Consider the following 21,053-nt stretch of genomic DNA (forward strand, 5'->3'; position numbering starts at 1 on the left):
TTTTGGGGAGCTGTCATGTCAGCCATCTTTATATTCAGTCATTGCCTATGTCCCTCCAGCTATTTATTGTCAAGAAACATAGTCACAAGTGCAGGTCTGCGACATTCTGTGACATTCATCTCTTTTTCCTTCAGTTTCCATCCTCTCCTCAAAAGTAATCTAATAATGTGTGTTCTCTCTCGGCCGTGATGACTAGTGTGGTTTTTCAGCTCTTCAAGATCTGTCCATTCAGGATTAGATAGATAGATAGATAGATAGATACTTTATTTAGCATTATAAAATCAATAAATCATGACGACATTTATACTGTAAAAGTTTATAAAAGGATTAGCAGCAGCCTTTTGAAAAGAGACTCTAGCAAATCCAGAGAGAGCAAAGAGTCGATGGCTGGAGAAACTTTCAGCATATTTAACTTCTTGTGTAATACTAAACAAAACAACGAATCCATAGCAACAGTAGGAACCATGGATTAGTCTTAATTCAAAGAAATATTACCAACTGGCATAAAGTGGAGGCTGCTGATTCTTTCACATAGCTGCTATGATATATTCATTTCATTTATTAGTTTTGCTGATTTGTATCTGCCCCCAGTTCATTCCTAGCTCCATCCATGCCTTGTTTAATCTGTCTCCCATCCATCGCCTCTTCTCTTCAGATTAATATTACAGTATCTACCTCCTCCTCTGTCTTGCTGATCCATTGACGTCATAGCCCATTTTGGCCTTCATTCATTTTTCATCCATCATCCTCTCTCTTGCAACCTTGCCTCCATCCCCCCCACCCACCCCTCCCACCCCCGTTTCCCCCCCTCCATCAGTCCAGGTTAATGTATTAACTGAGGTCTCTCTCGCTCTGTCTTGCTGACCAGTGTGATTCTGAGCCCTATCTGGACTGTGTTGAGGAGCTCTACTATACCGCGAGATCTAATCTGGTAGTACTCTTTCTATCTGTCTCTCTCTCTCTCTTTCTGCCTCTCCTGCTTTCTTTTTCGTTTTATTTTCAATCTGGCTTCATTCCTCTAACCTTATACGTTCTTTTTTTCATACCTCCATCTTACCCTCTCCATACTTCTCTTCTCATTCTTAATCTTTTTCTGAAGGACAAGTACTTGTCCTTATTTCGGCTCTCTTGCTTTCCGAGCCCCTGCGGTCTCTCTCCTTTTTTTTTTTTCATTTTCCAGACTGCTGATTGCTTTGGCTGCTCGGTGTCCAACATGTATTTTTGTTGATTTTCACATATTTGTTCCATCTATTCTGGTCCATCCATCTGTTACTGTTCATTTTGTTCTTCTTTTTCCAGCCTTGGCTTTTGCCTCACTAACTGGTGTTGTAGTTGTCATGGTGATAAGAGTCCTTAGTGATTGTTGTTGTTGTTGTTGTTGTCGTTCTTTCCTGTTTTCAGATAAACATACAAAACACACAAACAGTCAAATCAAATCAAATTGTAAATCTCGTGGGGTTTTTTCTGAAATATGAGATTTCTGTGAAACACACATAGACAGACACACACACACGCACACACACACACGGAGAAGAAGGTCGGAGGTCACTAGTGATGTAGTGCCTTGCTCAAGGACACTTAGTGACACTTAATTATAACCATTTATATTAAAATTGAATAAACATTCACACTCAACCTTTTAGTTTATGCAGTATTGTACCTGACATTTGTTTGACATACAGTTTCTCTTGATCTTTCTCTCTACAGAATGTGTGTGTCTCTTCCGCACACTACTGCTTACATGTTCTCTAACCTCTTACGTCCCGTAGTTGACCAGAGCAATGAGGCCTTTTTATAGAGGGTGTGCGTGTTCGGCTGAGTGTTTGTGTTTATCTGTTTGTTTGCAGTATGCGTGTTGCCCTCTGCACGCTTGTTGCATTATGTCATTATCTTTTGTGGCACAAGGCTGCATTCACATTGTGGCTGTAAATACTATTTGTTTCAGTCAGAGAATGACGCTGAGCTCAGCTAGCGCTGCTTATTGTTCACCTGCAAAACTAATCAACTTGTATCAACTTGCACCTGGTTGGAAAGCTGCTGCAGGAACTCAAAACCTTATAAGTAACGAATCACCATAAAACAGTACACATTCAAGAAGCTTATTATATAATGTGTTCAAGTTTAAAGACGTTGATGATTCATTGATTAAATCGCCTAAACCAGTGGGTCAGGGCCCAACTAGGGGTCTCAATATATATACAAGGGGGCCGTAGAACAGCTGTGTTTTAGTCATAGCTTCACAACCGTAAGGAGGCACAGCAGGCCTGTCAAGCTCTGGGTCTCACCACATGCCGGAGAGGCGTGATGGCGCAACTGGATACTTAAAAAAAAGAAAAAATAAAACATTAAAAAAGCTCTGTTCACAGCTAACTCATCTGCTGTGTAGTGCCCCCCCCCCCCCCCCCCCCCATTAGATTTTAGGGTAGCTTATCTAGCTTGGTAGCTATAGCTGTAATTTCAGCCAGAACTTTTTTAATATTTTCTTATGTTAACTTTAGTGGTTTTCCCTTTTACCTTTTTTTTTCTTTTGAAATAGTAGAAACTTTCACCCAAAGCTGAAACAAGGTCATAACTTGTGATGGCAGGTCATGAGTACACTTCATTTTAGGGCATCACAAGCCACAGGGACCACAGGTTTAAAGCAACTTTTATGTTGAACCAACTAAGAAGATATTGAAAAAAACTGAGCAGGATCACTGCAGGTATCTACAACCTGTCAGTCTGCTCGTCTTTTTGCTTCTTCTGATGAGGATAAAGTAGGAATTCAACAATTGCTTTAGTCTTTTAGAGTCCGTAAATATCTTCCTGTAGGAGAAAGAGACACAAATTACAATGCACCTGTTATTTCATTCATGACAGGTGCACTTTTAATTATATGAACAAATCTGTAATCGTCAAACATCTGCTTTATCAAAGCTATGAAGAAAAAAGGGAATTGCTTTCGTGGCAAACATGGTATGATTAACACATTTATTAAGCCACAATGTGAACTCAGCAAGAGTCAAATCTATACACGCACAGTTAGCCACTGTATACATCTGTGTGTGTGTGTCTGTGGTTATGAACTCTACTTGTGGTGAAATCCTGTCTCATGGGGGTTGGTGTTATTTCTAGCAGGCTGTTGAACTGTCACTGCGGCTGCTACAGTAGCAGCCCCTGCAGCCATTTTGGCACTTGAACAGGGTTTCAGTTGTGGTCGTTGCTTCAGCGTGGTTATTTAGCCACATGGCCCAGAGCTTCAGCCCTGTTTGTGCCTCTGGAGAAATCAGATACGTAGCATCCTTTTTTAAAATGAGCCAGTTCTGAATTATCACGTCACAGTAGTAATGTTTTGCGTCTGTCTCGTAGGACCTGCAGTTGGAGTACGGCCATGATTCACCAAGTCTACTGGGAGGAAACAAGTGAGTCTCACCTTCACGTTCTGTCCGTCTGTCTCTCTCATCATGTCTGTTTCTTCCTCTTTTTTCCACCATCATCTTTCTCTCTGTCGCTTGAATTTTCTCCTGTTCCTTCATTTACAGTTGTGGCTGACCTAGTTTTTTTTTTTTTTTTTTAATTATTATTATTAACCATCTAGATTGAGGAAAGTTGTGGACAAAGTATTGGAGAGCCAGAATGTGAGGCAGCGAGAGATTTCATGCTGTAGGCTTGATGATTTATTCATGATTGTAGTTTGAGGACACTGAAGCTGTGTGTTGGTCTGAGCTTTCTGCTGACAAGTGTGCTTTGTCAGCAGAAAGCTCAGGTTCAGATCAGGGCAGCAGAACGTCCTCCAGAGTCGAGAAGATTCCTAAAGCATGTAGACCTTCACTCTCAGCAAATAAATTCTTAATTGAGGTTTTTTTTTTTTCTTCTTCTTCCTCTCATTTCCTCGTGTGCCTTTTTCTCTTCACTTATTCAACAAACAGGAGTCTTCTCAAGTCTGTGGAGGAAGAGCTTCATCAGAGGTGAGTCAGACTCCTCTCACACCCTGATTGACCCAGGGTGCTTTGATTTGCCGGTCTTCTAACCACGCCCACCCATCAGCCAATCATTGTTAACGGCAGGACTAATTGGGCCAATCACATGCAACTAACGCTGCTGTAACGCCCTCAGGCTGTCATGGCCCTCAGCAGTTTGGACTCTCGTGGGTTTTTATTTTCCCTCTGCGGCTTGCTTCACGCTTTGATGTCATCAGGAAAAGGCAGTGCTTTATAGGAGCTTCCTGCAGAGCATGGCTTACACACACACACACACACACATACACACTCACACTCTCTTGTGTGCATTCACCTACACACCCACACACACATGCACGCACGTATATGCAGTTTCTTAGCCAAAGCTGCAGTGGGTGTTCTTAGCAATTATACTGGCAAGTCTGTGGAGAAATTCTTCGTATTTGCCCCAAAGACAATGATGATCACCGTTTTTGTGCTTTGCTATTTTCTATGATCTGTTACGACAAATGTGTTTCATTGAATTCTTTGGTCTGCACAGTAACAAAGATTAGAGGGTTTTCACATCTCTAGACAAAAGGGACAAAGTTGTCTTGTAAACCTTTTAGTCAGTGGGGCCCAAATTACAGTTCTTTTCTATGCAAGTCTTCATTGTTTACGAGGGAGGTCTGTTGGATCTATGTTTACTTACATGATCAAGTTATATTAAAATTATTATATTCTTAAAATGTAGTTTCTTTAGTTTAGTTGCTCCCAGTTTTTCTCCTTTTTTCGTCCCCATTAACGGACAGCAGTAACAGTAGAGCCCGGCCGCAGTTTCGAGACCTGCAGTAAATGCAGTTCTTGGTTTGTTTTAGTCTGTACATGTGCCTCTGAGGTGGATGTTACCACGCAGCACCACTCAACCTGTGGCAGAATACATACAACAGGAATCTGACAGGTAGATGAAAGTGGCTTTTTCTTGCTTATCTGTGACAGACAGTTGTTATTTATTCTGACGTGGTAAACCTAACCACTGTGGTATTCCCAAGAGGATGGAGAGACTGTTAACAATTATTTAGAAAGGCTTTTAGACGGAGGTCTGATAGTTAACCAGCTGACCATGATTCTTCTTTGTCACAGCATATTTGTATACTTTACTGTATCTAAATACAAGATAAGGGTTAGTATACTGTGTATGGTTTGGGCTTGAAGGTTCTGTTTGATGGGATAAATTTACAATATATTCACTTTGAAGGGAGTCAGCTCAGTCCTTTCTGTTTCCAAAGAAAGACAGTACAGGCTTTGTTGTTGTTGTACAGGTGTTCAAAAATAGCTCAGGTTATGCCTGGCTCAAATAAATAAAATCTAATAAGGGACTTCAAGAAAACTTTTCATACTCACTATCTGCTCAGTGTTTCTCTTTTAAATAGAAATACTGTTTTATTCACTGATTAACTCCACATGCTTCTACTTTGGTGCTTGTTCGATCAGTGCAAAGCTACTGTCAATGAGACTCATCGCGTTCTGCACAGATGTTTCACATTAAAAGCTTTCCTGATAGACTTTTACTGTGAAATATCTGCAGGTGTTGAGTTTTATTGACAGCAACTTAACACTGTTCAAAAGCATTGCAAAGTAGAGACAGTGTTTCTGTTTAAAAATAAATAAATAAGAATAAAAATGCCATAGATATGTACATGATATTGAATTTTCCCACCTCATTAATAAGGAAGTGTTTAGTTTTCATTAACAGCATCAAAAGACAATTAAAACAAGAGCAAATGACACAACAGGGAGACGACATTAAAAACAACTTACTGTTTTCTCTGATACGAGCCAGTTTCAAAGAATGGATTGTTTCTCTGTGTAGTTATTATAAATAAAGGATATAAATTTCAGTTGAGTTGAATTGACTGATCAGATGTTGTGGAGGGGTGTGTAGATCTGCAAGGACTGTATAGGTTTAAACAGTCAGGAAGTGTCTGGTTGTGGAATTAATCAGCAGCGAATTGTGAATAAATTCCCCTGTTTGTTCAGTTCTGTGGGAAATCTGCTGATTTTTTATTGATCTCAGTGTGAAGATGGGGCTCCACTATCTGTTTGGATCTGTTCAGTCCTTTCAGATCTGGGTTCAGGGGTTAGAGGTAGTTTGTGGACCAAGCTTCACTCAGCTCTCCCTCCCCTTTCCCTTCTTCCCCCAATCCTCTTCCACCTCCTCCTCCTCGTCCTGTTGTCATCTCCCATCTCCTTTGCTTGCTCCCTTTCTCCCTTAATCTCTCCCTCCTATGCTCTCCCTACTTCCAACCTCTGTTTCTACTCTCTTCCTTCCCTCCGTCCTTCCACCCCTCCCTTGTCCCTTCTTCCCCACTCCTATCTTCACCTCCTCTCCCAGGGGCCATGTGGCACACTTAGGGGATGATGAGGATGAGGATGATGATGGTGCAGATGATGATGAAACTCACACTCAGTAAGTTGTCTCCCAGTCTTAGAGCTGGAAGCCTCTCCCTCCCTGTCTCCCCATCTCTCTTTCTTTCTCCACACATCCCTCCCTCTATTCAGAGAGGAAAGGAGGAGGATGAGGAGTATGGACAAGGAGGACGTCTTCCTGTCTTTGCCACAGTTTCATCCGTGCATCTCTATGCAGCACACCCCACCATCATGCCACACATATGCCACCTGTGTTTGTGTGTGTGTTTACAGCCTGTGTGTTTTCCATGCTGTTACTACTTGTGTGAAGTTTAATAACTACTAACAGTAACCCTAACCCCAAAAAACTGACCTGGAGGCTGTTAACATAGAAGGTTTTTACTTCCATGAAGACACAGGGACTAGCTTTAGTCAAGGGTAGGAAACACGGAAATCCAGCTACATATCAAATTCTGGTGCATCTTATTTAATTTTCCCTGATTCTAAGGGCCAGTCTTTGTTAGGTGCAGAGTCTGAGGTCTGGGTGTAGTTTTGGTGTTAAGAGCATCATGACCTTGACATCTTATTTGCTTTTGTCTTGTTTTTTTTTCCACTTGTGCCACCATCTGTGCGCCTCCTTGCTGTCTGTGTGTGTGTGTGTGTGTGTGTGTGCACGCGTGTGTTTGCGTGTGTGTGTGTTTGTACACTGCCTTCTGTCATCTCCGGCCTTTAAAAAAAACTGTATATTTGGCGACCAGCCTCGTCCCTCATTGTGTAAAAGCCAGACGTCTGCGGCGGACCGGAGCGTTCCTTCTACACAGACATTTTCCACTGAAGTCAGAAAAGGCCTTTATACTTTCATTTTTTTTAGGTTTTTTGCTGATGGTCACGTCCAGAGAACACAGTACAGTGATTACAAAAATAGAAAGAACCTGAATTCCTAAATTGACTACAACCAATTTTAGTGTAAAGTGAAGTCAGAGCAACAGTTTCAGCTATTTATATGTTAAAAAGTTCATGTTTTACAGCTAAAACTGCTTGTGACATCAGAAAAATGCTTTACCTCCAGAATAGTTACTTAAACTATTTAAGCTCTTAGCACAAGCTAACCATGCTGGCTATAGCTATGTACTAAAACTCAATTCTGTAGCTTGTTGTCACAAAATAAGCTTTTTGTGATTTCCCTTTGATAAATCCTGAACCAGCACAGATCCAGCTGCAGAAACAGTCGAGCTCTCCACAGTATCTGTTAAATCAGTAGATGAACTGCCGAGAGTGCTGTGTTACAAATCCTCTCACCTTCTGTGCCAAACAGATGTTTTCTTAGCAACCTCACAAGCTCAACTGAAGGAAGGTGTTTACCATTAGCATCCCACCACCATGACACATTTTCCAATACAGTGTTTGTTTTCATCGTTTGTTTTCATCTTAACGAGATGACTTCTGCATCGATGACGGACCATGTAGCTCCCAGCCCTGGAAGTGTAAACTGTGTCAGTTACTGATAAGTTGTAACTTCACTGTGATTGGTTGCCAGCCTCTCTGATCTCTTATTGGTTCATTGTCTGTCATTAACATGTTTCTCTTTAAATCTGTAGTTTATTAGGCGAAATAGATAAAGTCTCTGTGAATGCAGCGCTGGTCTGCGTTCAAAATGATGATTATTAGACGTTAACAGGTGTTTAAAAAAATGTTGAATCAAACAAGAAACAAGTGTAATGCAAATACAAAAAATGTTTTACACTTCTGCTTGATTAAATATTGTGTTTAACAGGTGGATCAAATCAAATAAGTACAATTTGATTTAGAATTATGTTGAATTTGAAGTGTTAGAAGTTAGTATTTTAACCAAAAATGCATGCAGTAATTTCAGTGACACTGGCTTCATTGTGTTCTCAGTTTCTCAGTATCAGTGCTGCTATTCTCAGAGACTTTAAAAATGTAGTTTTTCATAATGATCCCCGGTGTGTCAGTCTCACTTTGTATATAGTGGTTAACCCTTTACAGTAGTTATCTTGTGTCTGTCCTAGTGTCACAAAGTGTCAGGCTATGGTTGGACTTGTCATTTCAGAGTTTCCTTTAACCTCTGGTCATGTAGAAAACTGAATCTGGTCTGGATGCACGAAAAATGTTTACACATTGAACAAACTCAATTTCTAAAATCTGTGTGATTGTGCTTCTTTGCCTTTTGTGTGATCGTTCTTATTTATCAAAGAACAGTTTAAAGAAACCGGTTTTTAAACCTCTATAGGTATACACATGATCTTTAGTATGAATACTTTAATGTGTGATGAAAGCTGTCCCTTGGGATCAAAGAAAAAGTTGCTTTAAAATGGCAAGTGACACCATAGCCTCAGTGGTGTTCCCAGTGTAAGTCATGTTTGTAATAAACAGCATTTTCCAGTTTAGTTTATGAGTGTAACATCAAGCAGAGTCTCAATCCTCCGTCTTCTCATTCTTCAGTAAATCAAGCACTATCATGAGGCCAAAGGTCCCGCCCCCGCTTCCCCCCAAGGTACGAACAACCGAACAGTTCAGCTTAGTGTCATTTTGTAACGTGGTTATTTGGTTATAGAATTGTTGTCAGAGCATTTTCAATACAACAGACGTTTTTGTTTTGTTTTGAGTTTTATGGGATTTCTCTCTCTAACTCTTTGTCTGCGTTTCTTCTCAGCCCAAGTCCATCTGCTCGTCCCAACAGCAGCAGCAGCAGCAACAAAAACAAGACGACAGCCAATCACACAGCGAGGACGACGGCGGAGGGGGAGGGACCATCAAACGCTGTCCGGTCCCAGAAACGCCGAGCCCGGCCAGGCCCGCCTCCAATGTCCCCCCGCGGCCCCCGCCCCCGAAGCTGCCACCCCACCGCCGCAGTAGCCTAGGTAACGAGAGCCCGAAGCGTACGGACGTCGAAAACTCTGCCCCAGAGGATGATGGGAGCTTTAGGCATTTCTGGGAGTGGCTCCACACGCCTCACACAGAGGAGGAGCTGGAGGAGGCGTGGGAGGTGCTGAAGGAGGTGAAAGAGGAGCAGGAAAAAGAGGAAAAGGAAGAGAGTAAGAGCAGCCGATTGGTAGATTGGTCGTGTCCGCAGACCCTGTCGTCCCCTTCGATTGGTTGTGTGGTCTCCCATTAGTCAGTCCTCGTAGTCTGGTTGATTTATTTGTTCCATGAGTTCATTAATAATAGTGCTTTTAACTTTTTTTTTTTTGTTTGTAGTTCCTTCCGTCCATCAGCCACTGCTCAATATGATTGTTTGTCATCTTTTGTGAAGTCTGATTGGTTCTTTAATCCAATCAGTCAACAGCTAGTAGTCTGCTACCACTTCCCCTCACTTCCTAGGAGGAAGAAGGAAGAGGAGAAAACATCGTCCTGGCTGATCAGAACATACACTCTTATGATGGTGCACATATGAATGAATCCTCTATTTACATTAAGGGCTAAAATACATTTACTTAATGTCCATGCTGTCTCTGTCTAAGGAGAATAATGATATTGGCTCAGTTTTGATTCTTTATCAAAAGTGCATTATCAACTCACATTCTTCCCATTGTTTCATTCATTTGGATTAAATTTGGTCTTTTCCTGTTCCTGTTAAATAGTCAAACACAAGAATTGCATCAAGGCACCAAATTATGAGTCTTTCCAATATTTTCTACATTTCCCATACTTTCTAAAGCAGTGGAAATTTTTACAACTTGCACAGAGGGGAAAGCGCATTTTATTAGTTGTAATTGTTTAAAATATACATTTTAATTTCCTTTTAATCTCAGGACTATATAAAAAGCAGAAGTTAGTTAGTTTGGTTTAGCTGTTTCCGTACTGTATTGATTGAGAAAAGGCAGGTCTGATTAAAACTTCCAAGTTAAGACACAATGCGCTCAGGTTGGCTGTTGGTTCTCAGATCAGTTTTTGAGAGGAACTTTTCCAATTTCTTGGTCGTGCACTTGACGTTTTCCTGAATATTTAGATTTCCTACCTTTTCCTAGAAATCTAGGAAGTTGTTTATTGTGGTGTTTGGAGTTGCATCACAGAAGGGGTAAAACACACTGGAGAATGTGGTTAACTGCACGGTCACCTGTTTTAAAAACCAGCAGCAACACTGAAAGGATGAAAACAAAGACTAGAAATGTACCTTTATGCTGGAATGGACCTTAAAGCTTTCAGCAGGCACGCATCGGTAGCAAAGCACGGTGTGTGCGCAAATGTGTGTGTGTCTGTCATTCTCTCAATCTTTACGGGAAATGATTTTGTTCGTAGCTACAGAGATTTGTTACAAAGTCTCATTATTTGACTATTTTATCAGCCAACACAAACTTATTGAACATAATAGTGCATGTAGAGTGTAATGTGGCCTTCCAGCCATATCTGATCTATATTCACCACCGTCTACCTGGTGGTATATGGTGCATTCACACCTTCCTTTGATCATGACTATATTTGATCCTCTGTATTCTTCCTGCTAGCCTGCTCCCTCCCTCCTTCCCTCCCTCTCTGCTCCCAGTATTTGTTTGTTACTGTTTTAGTTTGACTCTCCTCTGTGTCTCTAGTCCTGCAGATTAGCAGTAGCAGAGTCATTGTCTGTTCTTTCACTCACTTTTCTCCCTCGAAGACACATCTGCATATGCACATACACTCTCCCTCTCTGTCCCCTCACACATTCACACACTCTCTCAGTTTCTCTGACACTCAAACACATTGTCTCCGTTGTTGTAGGTAATGGGCTGAACTCTCCACACAATGGTGAGAGGGACAGTCCAGCAGACAGACAGTCCACCATGCCCCCTAGTGTCCCCATACGGAAAGACAAGAAGGATGTTCCGGTAAGCAGACCTGGATCTACAGCAGTGACCCAGAGACCGCCAGAGATCCCATTCAAAATTGGAAGTTTGCATTAAATTAGATAATTGTTTAAATTGCTCATATCGCTGTGGCACGGAGCAGATAAGTCAGGCACTCTGTGGAATGCGTGGTGCCGATGAGGGATTGGTCGTCGCACGCAGTCAGGGTGCCTGTGCAAAGGAAGGGTGGCATTTGGGCGCCTCCCAAGCCAACGACAAAAGCCAACACTGCACAGGGAAATTGTTGTTCCAGTTTTGTCACAGCAGAATAAGATTCAAAATTAAATCCTAAAATGTTCAGGTACTGTGGAAGATTTGGTGATCTTGAAGGAAAAGCTGACATTTGTGGGGACACCGCAACAAAAACTAGAGGGTTTTATCTTTATGCGTAACTTCAGCTTCATTAGTCCCTGCTCGTCAAATTGTGACACCCTGTGTAAGATTGACTCACAGGATCTCTCACAATCCATTGCTGACCGACTTTGTGTGTGTGTTTGTGTTTGTGTGTGTGTGTGTGTGTGTGTGTGTGTGTGTGTGTGTGTGTGTGTGTGTGTGTGTGTGTGTGTGTGTGTGTGTTTATCTGTCTGTCCTAGAAGCCAATCAGTAATGGCCTCCCTCCTACACCCAAAGTCCATGTAAGTAACAATCTCTTTCGGCTCTCCTTCAGAAAACAGTTGAAACTTTGCAAAGATTTACCGCCGTATTTAATCACATGCTTCTCACATTTGTTGGATTACACTATTGAAAAACCATCAGATTAATAACCCTGGAAGGAATCCCAACATGATACTGCATCATAATCTGCACAATTCTGAACAATTCTTCATCTGCACCACGTTTATATTTACCTATTATTTGCAGATGGGTGCGTGTTTCTCCAAGGTGTTCAACGGCTGTCCCCTGAAGATCCACTGTGCCACCTCTTGGATCAACCCCGACACCAGAGGTAACCAATAGGAAAGCAGACACAGCGTTGAACATCACCTCACAGGGTGATGAAAGCACCACCCTGGCTCTTGAGGGAACCTGTAAGTATTGTCTGATGTGAGCTTTTGCTTTGCTCTAAAATGTTTTGTCTGTTTGTGTGTGTCGCAGATCAGTATTTGATATTTGGAGCTGAGGAGGGGATCTACACGTTAAACCTGAACGAGCTGCATGAGACCACGATGGAACAGGTGAGACTGAAGATCATGCACTTTAAGAAAACACTAACATGCTTTATGATAATATGGTTTTCGCTTTATTTACATTCTGGTTCATATTTTTTACTCTTTTATGTGAGAATTTCCTCAGTAATGAGGGAGTCATGTTTTGTATCTGCCTGCAGCTCTTCCCTCGGCGGTGTACCTGGTTATATGTCATGAACAATTGTCTCCTTTCCATATCTGGTGAGCTCTAACATATCTGTGTCTGTGGTTTTGATAGAAACTGTTCTATTGTTTATTATTAAAATTTGAAGTCAAGATTATTCATTCTCTTCTGTTCTCTATCGTTTTATTCTGTTCTGTTTCATGCACTTCCAGGAAAAGCCTCCCAGCTGTACTCCCATAGTCTGAGCGGTCTGTTCGAACAGGCCAGACAGTTACAGAAGTTACCAGTAGCCATTCCCACACACAAGCTGCCTGATAAGATGATTCCCAGGTACCTCTCCGACCAGGAAGCCAAACCTATTTTACTGAAGTCCTCTGATGTATTGAACTCCAACACAAAAGCCTTTTTCTGAGAGAAACCCGTATTTCTTTGTTCTTTGTTTATCTGTTTACAGGAAGTTTGCTGTGTCCAATAAAATTCCAGACACTAAAGGGTGCCAAAAGTGCTGCGTAGGTGAGTCATTGTGATGAAAGATTTCATACTTTTTGTGACCAGTACTGCGAGTTCAAGATGTGTTACAAGTTTGCGTGTGCAAATATTGTTTCGTTCGAGATATAAGACATTTCACAGCTAGTGATAGAAGCTAACCAAGTCTTAAGTATTACCCCACAAAGTAATAGGTGATGATGTTTTGTTGTTGTCTCTGTGCAGTGCGTAACCCGTACACAGGCCATAAGTACCTGTGTGGAGCCTTCCAGTCCAGTGTCATGCTGTTGGAGTGGGTGGAGTCCATGCAGAAGTTCATGCTCATCAAGGTCAGTTTTTGCTCTCTGCAGAATTCCTCATTTGTGTTTCCTCACCTCCATTTTTAGCCAATTTGAAGTAATAAAAAATGTCTTTTGAATATAATACTCAGTATCAAGACTACTGCCTACACCAAACTCGAGCACTACATCCAGATCTTTTTTGGATTCCTCTCTAAAGCAGCACAGTTCTGTATTTTTCTATCAGAACATGCTGCTGATTTGGGAAATGTCTGTAGCCCCTTTTCCTTTGAGAAAACAGACGACACCAACGTTTCACCTACTTTCTTTTCATCCATGCGACAGAATATCGACTTCCCGTTACCGTGTCCATTGGAGGTCTTTGAGATGTTGGTGGTCCCGGAGCAGACCTACCCTCTGATCTGTGTGGCGGTCAGTAAAGGCACCGAACTCAACCAGGTGGTCCGGTTCGGCACCGTCAACCCCAACTCTACCTCCTCCTGGTTCACAGAAGCAGGTGAGAACAGAGTGACCAGTGCTGTTGTGTTAATCTGACAACACTTGATTTGGTTAAAAACAAAAAACAACACATTTCCCCCTCACCTTTCTCTCTGCAGACACACCACAGACGTGTGTGATCCATGTCACTCAGCTGGAGAGAGACACTATCCTAGTCTGCCTCGACAGTGAGTAAAACACATTCGCACTGTGCAGCTTTGATGACTTCGGGTCAGATTGCAACAGATTTGCCAGAATGTGACTCAGCTACTTCATCTCTCTCCACAGGGTGTATAAAGATAGTGAACCTTCAGGGCCGGTTGAAATCCAGCAGAAAGCTTTCAGCCGAGCTGACCTTCAACTTCCAGATCGAATCCATAGGTATGAAGAATTTTAAATCACATCAATATAACTCCTGACATAAATGTTGAAACAGTTCAACTCAGGGCCACATCAAGAACAACAGGGTCATAAACAGAAAGAATAAGTTACTGTGAATCGACATGTATGTCTTCCAATTTGTTCGTCTGTTTCTTTGCAGTTTGTCTCCAAGACAGTGTCCTGGCCTTCTGGAGGCATGGTATGCAGGGACGGAGTTTCAAGACCAACGAGGTGCAATTGATACTAAGTGTCTGTGTGTGTGTGTGTGTGTGTCTGTGTGTGTGTGTGTGTGTGTGTGTGCGTGCGTGCGTGCGTGCGTGCGTGCGTGCGTGCGTGCGTGCGTGCAAACTAGAGAAGCCTATGGAGTGTGTAATGAGGTTCACTTCCAGACATCATGGCGGGATGTTATTTAATCTCAGACTATAATAGGATTTTGATTACAGTTCTTGAAGCTGCTGATTTCCTGTAATGTAAGTGGATTAATGGAGCATGAGTTTAAATTAATTGTATAGGTACATTTATTTCAGATCTGCAAAATAGCTTGAAAAGGGGAAACATTTGATCAGGGATGCTGATCCCTGCAAACCATCTGGCCTTGTGAGAGAGAGGCAGGTTTCAAAGACCAGGATCCAAACATTTTATCATGAATATCAAACTTATTTGCTCAGTAACCATCAATCACATGATCCTGATTTTACTTGACCATGATACTTGAAGTTTATCTACCACCCGACGTCAGACCCTTCGGACTGGTGGGTCCTCCTGGCGAGCTCTGACCTTGACTTTGTCTCTCTCGGCCTTTGTCTTCTCTTCCATTCCCCAGATCACCCAGGAGATCTCTGACAGCACACGCATCTTCAGACTACTGGGATCAGACAGGTGAGAACACAGACACACACACCATCACATACACACCGACTTCTCACTTGATACACATCGCGCACGTAGGCCTCTGTTAACACCCACTCTGATGTCTTATCACTGAAGACGTGCTGACTGTAGAGATCCAGATGCAGAGGACAGAGGCCGCACTCTGCCCAGGTACACTCACTGCTCGCTGGCCACAGACGGCCTAAAACTCTCCCTCTTTCTGTCGGGGACTCTCGAGGTGTGCATGACGCCAGATTTCAATGATTGGGAGCTTTAAGACTGTGTGGGAAGAAGTGTGTGTGTGTGTGTATGAGAGAGAGAGAGAGAGAGAGAGAGAAATTACACCAAAGTGATTTTTACCAATGAAGTCATGACAGCATAGACACCAAAATCATCTTTGTCTGGTCTGATGCAGCATGTTAACACTATATTGAACTGACAGCAGGACAGCTTGCTGCCTGGGATCAGTAGAACCTGCACAAAATATATTTGCTTTGAGCTACCACTGGATAATTTTGGTGCCTACTGTTTCGTTCTCCAACGGCTGAGTGCCTTTGAGTTATAATGTGTGAATGTGTGAGCCTTTGGGTCCCTGTTAAAACGGTATTAACAGCTTTGTCACAGTTTTCCTCCGGGTAAACAGAGAACACTTCATGAGGGGCTTAGTTACGAAACAAATCACATCCCTCCGCTGCCTTTTTCCAAATAACAGGGCTTTTAAAGGCTTGGACCATATCCTGCGTGGGTTGCTGGCTGTCTTTACATATTGCTACAGTAAATCCTGGGTCTTTACTATGTCTTCATACTTTATTTTGTCAGAAATACTTATAACATGCTGAAACTGGGCTGTTCTTTTATCAGGGACTTAAAGGCAAAAATTAAAACTCATCAATGTTATTTTCCCTTGAAACTAAAGTGGATGTATGTGTGTGTGTGTGTGTTTGTGTTTTGCAGAGTGGTGGTGCTGGAGAGCAGGCCTACAGACAACCCTACAGCCCACAGCAACCTCTACATCCTGGCAGGCCATGAAAACAGCTACTGAGACACGCACACATACACACACACCCACACACACACACACACACACACACAGACACGCGCTATAAACAGCCTACCACTAATGCAAACAAGGGAGTAAGCAACCAGGAGACACATTCAGCCCAGTCCTACCGCTAATCCCCCCCACCCATCCACCCAGCCTCCACCTTCTCACCCGGCCTGCCAGCAGTGTAACTGGGAGACGAGCAGTTCGTGGGTGCAGATGCGGATTCCCACTTGCAGACGTTGAAAATGCACCGCAGTTTTATATGTGTATGAGTTAAGTGCGTCGTAGTAAGACGGCGGGGTTGTGGACCCATTTCCGACAGGGCGAGGGTTAAGACAGCTGGTCTGAGGCCAGTTCGGGTTGCGATAGCCAGTGAGTCTCTTCTCTGCACCTCACGAGACTTCAACCCACAATCCTGATACCATCCCACCTTCCCCTGCACACTGCACACTGGGAAAACAGCATCCAGCACAGAAGTTCGACTTCAACACTACTTCTACTACTACTACGTCTACACACACTAGTACTACTACTGCTACTGCTACTTGCGCTAAAGCTTCACAGAACAGCCATCTTGCACAGAAAACCTTCCCTCCTCTCTCCTTTGTCGTCTTTTCCTGTCTCCTCCTCCCTCTTTCCCCTCCTCCTTTAGCCTCCTTTTTTTTTTTTTTTTTAAACTACACATTTATTTATTGTGGCATGATGTAACTTTAACAACCAGGATGGCTTTCCTGTTTTATTTGTTTGTTTTTTTTTAAAAAAAGGATAAAAAAGAGAAAACAGACTAAAAAGCTTTGCCACCTCTGCTAGCATCAAATTCCAGTACCCGTCACTACACCACACAAGTGCTTAATTGACCTCTATTTAATTGTTGTAAATATAAATGTAGTATTTTTTGACAGAGACGAACACTAAAAAGACTGGTCGTGTAGATAGGCGTGTGTATAGTTGCTCTGTACAACCGTGGAGACGAACAGAGACAGACAGGCATGGAGGAGTGACAGGGCAGTAAATTCACGTCCTAGATCCCTGATCATGTGACGAGGGTCAGGAAGCAAAGACCCCCTGCAGTCTCCTCAGGTGGACAGCTTTAGTAATCTGATATTATTCTAATAATGATCCGGAGCTCAGGATTGGACTGAGCAAAAGCAGGAAATGTCACTGATTGGTCATTTTCATTTTCGTTTTGCATGCGTCACCATCGAGACTTCCTGCTCGTTTGCACCATAGCAACTGTCAACAGGGCAGCGGACGTTTTGAGATCTGTTCATTTAAGTTTCTTTTTCCTGTTTCAACATCATCTGTTTCGTTTTTTTTTTCTTTGTTTTTGTTTTAATCAGAAAGCCTTTTATTTTTTTTCTTTAAATGGTGTTTTTTATTTTTATCGAACCACTGGTGTTAAAAATTTGCACAGAGAAAAAAAAAACTTATTTGATAAACAAATGTGATGTCATTATAATATATGACCTTGTGTGTATGCACAGTGTGTGTGTGTGTGTGTATGTATGTGTGTGTAGTCATAGAATATGCACATACGAGTGCATCATGTACAGGTCTGGTCTTTAATAAGTGACAGTTGTGTTTCTGCCCGAAGCCCCTTGAAAAGAGCACCAAGAAAAAAAGCTGAATTTACACAGAAAGAAAAATCACTTCTATTTTTACACTAGACCTGGTATATATTAACTGTTAGCCATCATTTCTAGCATTAAATTTAACTGGAGTTGTACCGTATAAATGAAACAGTATATTTCACTGGATCTATAACCAGCAGCAGAAAAACACCCACCTGGATAAAACAAACACACAAGATCCATCAAGTCAGGACAGTATTCACATTTTGTCCAGATAAACCTGCTTATAGACAGAAAATGTAACTGTGTTTTAGCTTTTTCAGTAAGAACACTTAAACACATTTAGCAGCAACTGCTAGTCGGACAGAAGCTCTAGCCCAGAGATGGGGGGGGGGGGGTCTTTAACTTTTTAATTGATTTTTTTTTTTATTTCTGTGCAACATTTGATTCATTTTAGTCATATATTTGCTTACAACCCTCATCGCTGTGACTTTTTTTTTTAAAGGCCAACATCTGTATGAAAGCTCACACTACATGCATGTCGATGTGCACCATGTGGTTGTGGTGTGTTAGAGAGTCTACATGTGGCAGTACACTACCAGTCTTTACAAGCTGTGACACTAGAGGTTGCTTTCAGAGGATGTGAACACTAGTTTAGGTCCACACTACACACCGTCTGTAACGCCCAACTCTTAACAGAGCTGAAACATTTGAGTTAATTTTTCAAGTGGGGCACGTGTCTCAAACAGTTCTTCTTTTTCTCAGATACAGAGGTGTAAACTGCCGCATATACAGTAAATGTACAAGCAAAAGCAAAGCACACATGTGGGTTCATCAGGTCAATGTGACACTAAATACTGTTAATGTAATGATGTAGATGTGATCAGTGATCACTGCCGTGGCAACAGTGATTTCTCTGCTTGATGGAAACTCAAAATTTAATGGTAATTGTTCCATTTTGTACAAACCTGGGTAAAAATGTACATCCGTAATCCAAGTGCAGTCCAGTGCTGGACTGCAACGCCCTGTTACAGACTGAAGGTTTAAAGATTTTAATTTTATCGTCAGAGTTTAATAACAGCTAAAATATAATTGATACAAGAGGAACAGGAACAATTACAGTATTGTCGTATTGACTCTAGCTTTGGAGTAAATTGATAATTCATTAATACGGGCGGCAACGTTTCAGCTCTGTATAGACGTGTCCCTGGATGTTACTGAGGTGGTTGTAAAAAGGGACATGCCGCCATATTGGGAGACATAAATGTGTACCAACATGGCGGCGTGTGCCTCTTCTCTTTAGAGATGGAAATCACACCAATGCCCCAGCACACGATTTCACTTGTGTTTCACTACGATTTATTTATGAGTTAACATATCCTCTCAAAGGATTCCAGCTCCTGATGCTGTATTGCGCTGTTGTGGTGAAGCAACTAAATCAAAGCATAGTCTAGTTAAGTGTAGAGAGTGTGAATCCACTTTGAAGATCTACTTTTTTTTTTTTTTTTTATCTCCTGTGCACACTTGTCTTGTATGAAAACAAAAAACGCCCACAGAATGTTGCTTTGCACCTGGGAAACATCTGTCGGAAGTTTTAATCCTACAAGACATTATGACAACGTACTAAATTGCCATGTAGTCAGTTGGGAGCAGAAACCTGTCTTCCTTCGTGCTGCTCTATATGAGACTCTGAATGCTGTTTTGAAATTCACCCACAAAGCAGTTCAACTCTTCAGGCAGCAGCCGGGGGTCGATTCAGAGACGTGCTCAAACCACGAGACCCGAGACGGGCGATTCGGCTCTGACCGTGCTAATACGAGTGCGTCGAGCCAACATCCGTTAATACAGACATGTTACAGTTTCAGACACAAAAATATTTTCCCAACAGTTTGTTCATTCAGCGTTAAAAAGACATTAGTTATACCAAATATACTGCATCGCCTCACATTGACATCATCAGCCATTAGGCCGAATTAATCACTTTCAATATTTAAGCTCAGTTCATACAATTTGATTGGTTCCTCATCATTTGATCAATTTAAATTTAACCGCCCTGTTGCTAGGTCATCATATATTTGGAAAAAAATGAATCCAACATTCCTTTACATGACGGCTCGGTTTATGTCTAAGAACATATATTATATGGAGTTTACATTTCTTTTTTTTAAATGTAATGCCAAAATATGATGTTGACATTTTTCTATGGCCAAATTTAGATAGTCTACCTCGTGGTATGTCCCTAGACGAAAACACAAAACAATTTGTCTGATTCGAAAGACAACCGTCAACAGTGTGTAAGGTGAGAGTGAATATGAAGCGTGTTCTCTGAGGCTCTCGTTAGAGCGTCTGTGTCCTCTCAGTTGATGTGTGTCAATGAGCAAAAGCTGAGAAATCTCAGGCCCCAGAAAGAAAAAAAAAAACACTCATCCTGTATCATAGCAGCTCATCTAAAATCATTAAAAGTATGTATTGATTTAGTCTTAATTGACTATAGAAGCGGTTCTTTTTTTTCTTTTTTTTTCTGTGGGGTTTATTAACGTTTACTTTTGGGAAAATTGTCCCTTTATTACAGAATAACAAATGAATGATTGAATGATATCTGCAGTCATAGACACAAATTTAATCTGTACTCCACTAAAGCAGGTGCCAACATGGCCCTCTACTCCTGGCTCACATCATGTGACAGTAATTCATAGGGATTGTTTTGAGATGATTTGGGCAACAGATGTGTGGATTTTCTGAACGAGACACAAAGAAACATTTCCCCTGGATTGCCTCTTCGTTCTGCCGCTCATAGTTTCCATGCGGTGACCTCCACCTATCTGGTGCTCCAAGCACATAGGAGGAAACACAGATGAGTTATTTGCAAAAGCTGTTTGATCCAGGTATCTTCCCAATATTAAACGAAACACAAGTCTCCTCTGTTCTGTCGTGTTAACATCACCTTTGTCTTTTTGTTTTCATGATGCAATGCACACGTTATGAAATGTATATAGTGTAAAATAAAAATGGGTTTGTTTTACATACTGTATAATTGCCTATATTTTGTTTCAGAAGTGTAACAGATTTATGAGATGACAGGTTAACACATTAAAAAGAAGGAACTGAACCGTCTGGTGTCTCATGCTGGTCATTTCTGATGAGAGTGGGCTTTGTTCGTGTAAGATATTTTGATGTGTCACAGTCGGGGGAAAAAAAAAAAAAAAGCACAGCTGTAAATAATGATATTGACGATGGCTGGTTTGCGCGTTCGGTCGGGGTCACACCCACGGTCATGGCACAGGGACAATTCAGTGCAGAAAGAGCCATCGTTAATGTTATTAGCAGCATCTGTGCTATTTCTACTCTGGAATTGATCCTTTTTAAACAGCTCTACAGAAGCAGCTCTTGTACAGACATTCCTCAAAAGGGCCGTATATTCATTTAAAACCCAGACAAGGACAGAT

At 41.7% G+C, this 21,053-nt stretch overlaps 1 protein-coding gene across 10 annotated transcripts in view; it reads left to right on the plus strand.

The window, feature by feature from the left end:
* LOC130181201 (mitogen-activated protein kinase kinase kinase kinase 3-like) overlaps positions 1 to 20,716 on the plus strand; it is a 40,573-nt gene extending 19,857 nt beyond the window's left edge. The window contains exons 15-35 of one of the 10 annotated variants that reach the window (XM_056395112.1): positions 869 to 931; positions 3,349 to 3,401; positions 3,909 to 3,947; positions 6,313 to 6,387; positions 8,790 to 8,841; positions 9,001 to 9,382; positions 11,043 to 11,149; positions 11,761 to 11,802; positions 12,029 to 12,113; positions 12,263 to 12,342; positions 12,495 to 12,555; positions 12,691 to 12,808; positions 12,933 to 12,991; positions 13,190 to 13,293; positions 13,588 to 13,759; positions 13,860 to 13,928; positions 14,029 to 14,121; positions 14,282 to 14,352; positions 14,945 to 15,000; positions 15,109 to 15,162; positions 15,946 to 20,716. In XM_056395112.1, the coding sequence (XP_056251087.1) occupies positions 869 to 931; positions 3,349 to 3,401; positions 3,909 to 3,947; positions 6,313 to 6,387; positions 8,790 to 8,841; positions 9,001 to 9,382; positions 11,043 to 11,149; positions 11,761 to 11,802; positions 12,029 to 12,113; positions 12,263 to 12,342; positions 12,495 to 12,555; positions 12,691 to 12,808; positions 12,933 to 12,991; positions 13,190 to 13,293; positions 13,588 to 13,759; positions 13,860 to 13,928; positions 14,029 to 14,121; positions 14,282 to 14,352; positions 14,945 to 15,000; positions 15,109 to 15,162; positions 15,946 to 16,033 (1,923 nt within the window). In that variant the 3' untranslated portion in view covers positions 16,034 to 20,716. The remainder of the gene's footprint in view (positions 1 to 868; positions 932 to 3,348; positions 3,402 to 3,908; positions 3,948 to 6,312; positions 6,388 to 8,789; positions 8,842 to 9,000; positions 9,383 to 11,042; positions 11,150 to 11,760; positions 11,803 to 12,028; positions 12,114 to 12,262; positions 12,343 to 12,494; positions 12,556 to 12,690; positions 12,809 to 12,932; positions 12,992 to 13,189; positions 13,294 to 13,587; positions 13,760 to 13,859; positions 13,929 to 14,028; positions 14,122 to 14,281; positions 14,353 to 14,944; positions 15,001 to 15,108; positions 15,163 to 15,945) is intronic. The other 9 variants (XM_056395113.1, XM_056395119.1, XM_056395120.1 and 6 more) reach the window with 9 other exon arrangements.
* The last annotated feature ends 337 nt before the right edge of the window (positions 20,717 to 21,053 follow it).

This window comes from Seriola aureovittata, chromosome 14 (assembly GCF_021018895.1).
Source record: "Seriola aureovittata isolate HTS-2021-v1 ecotype China chromosome 14, ASM2101889v1, whole genome shotgun sequence".
In the NCBI taxonomy this organism is placed as follows: Eukaryota; Metazoa; Chordata; class Actinopteri; order Carangiformes; family Carangidae; genus Seriola; species Seriola aureovittata.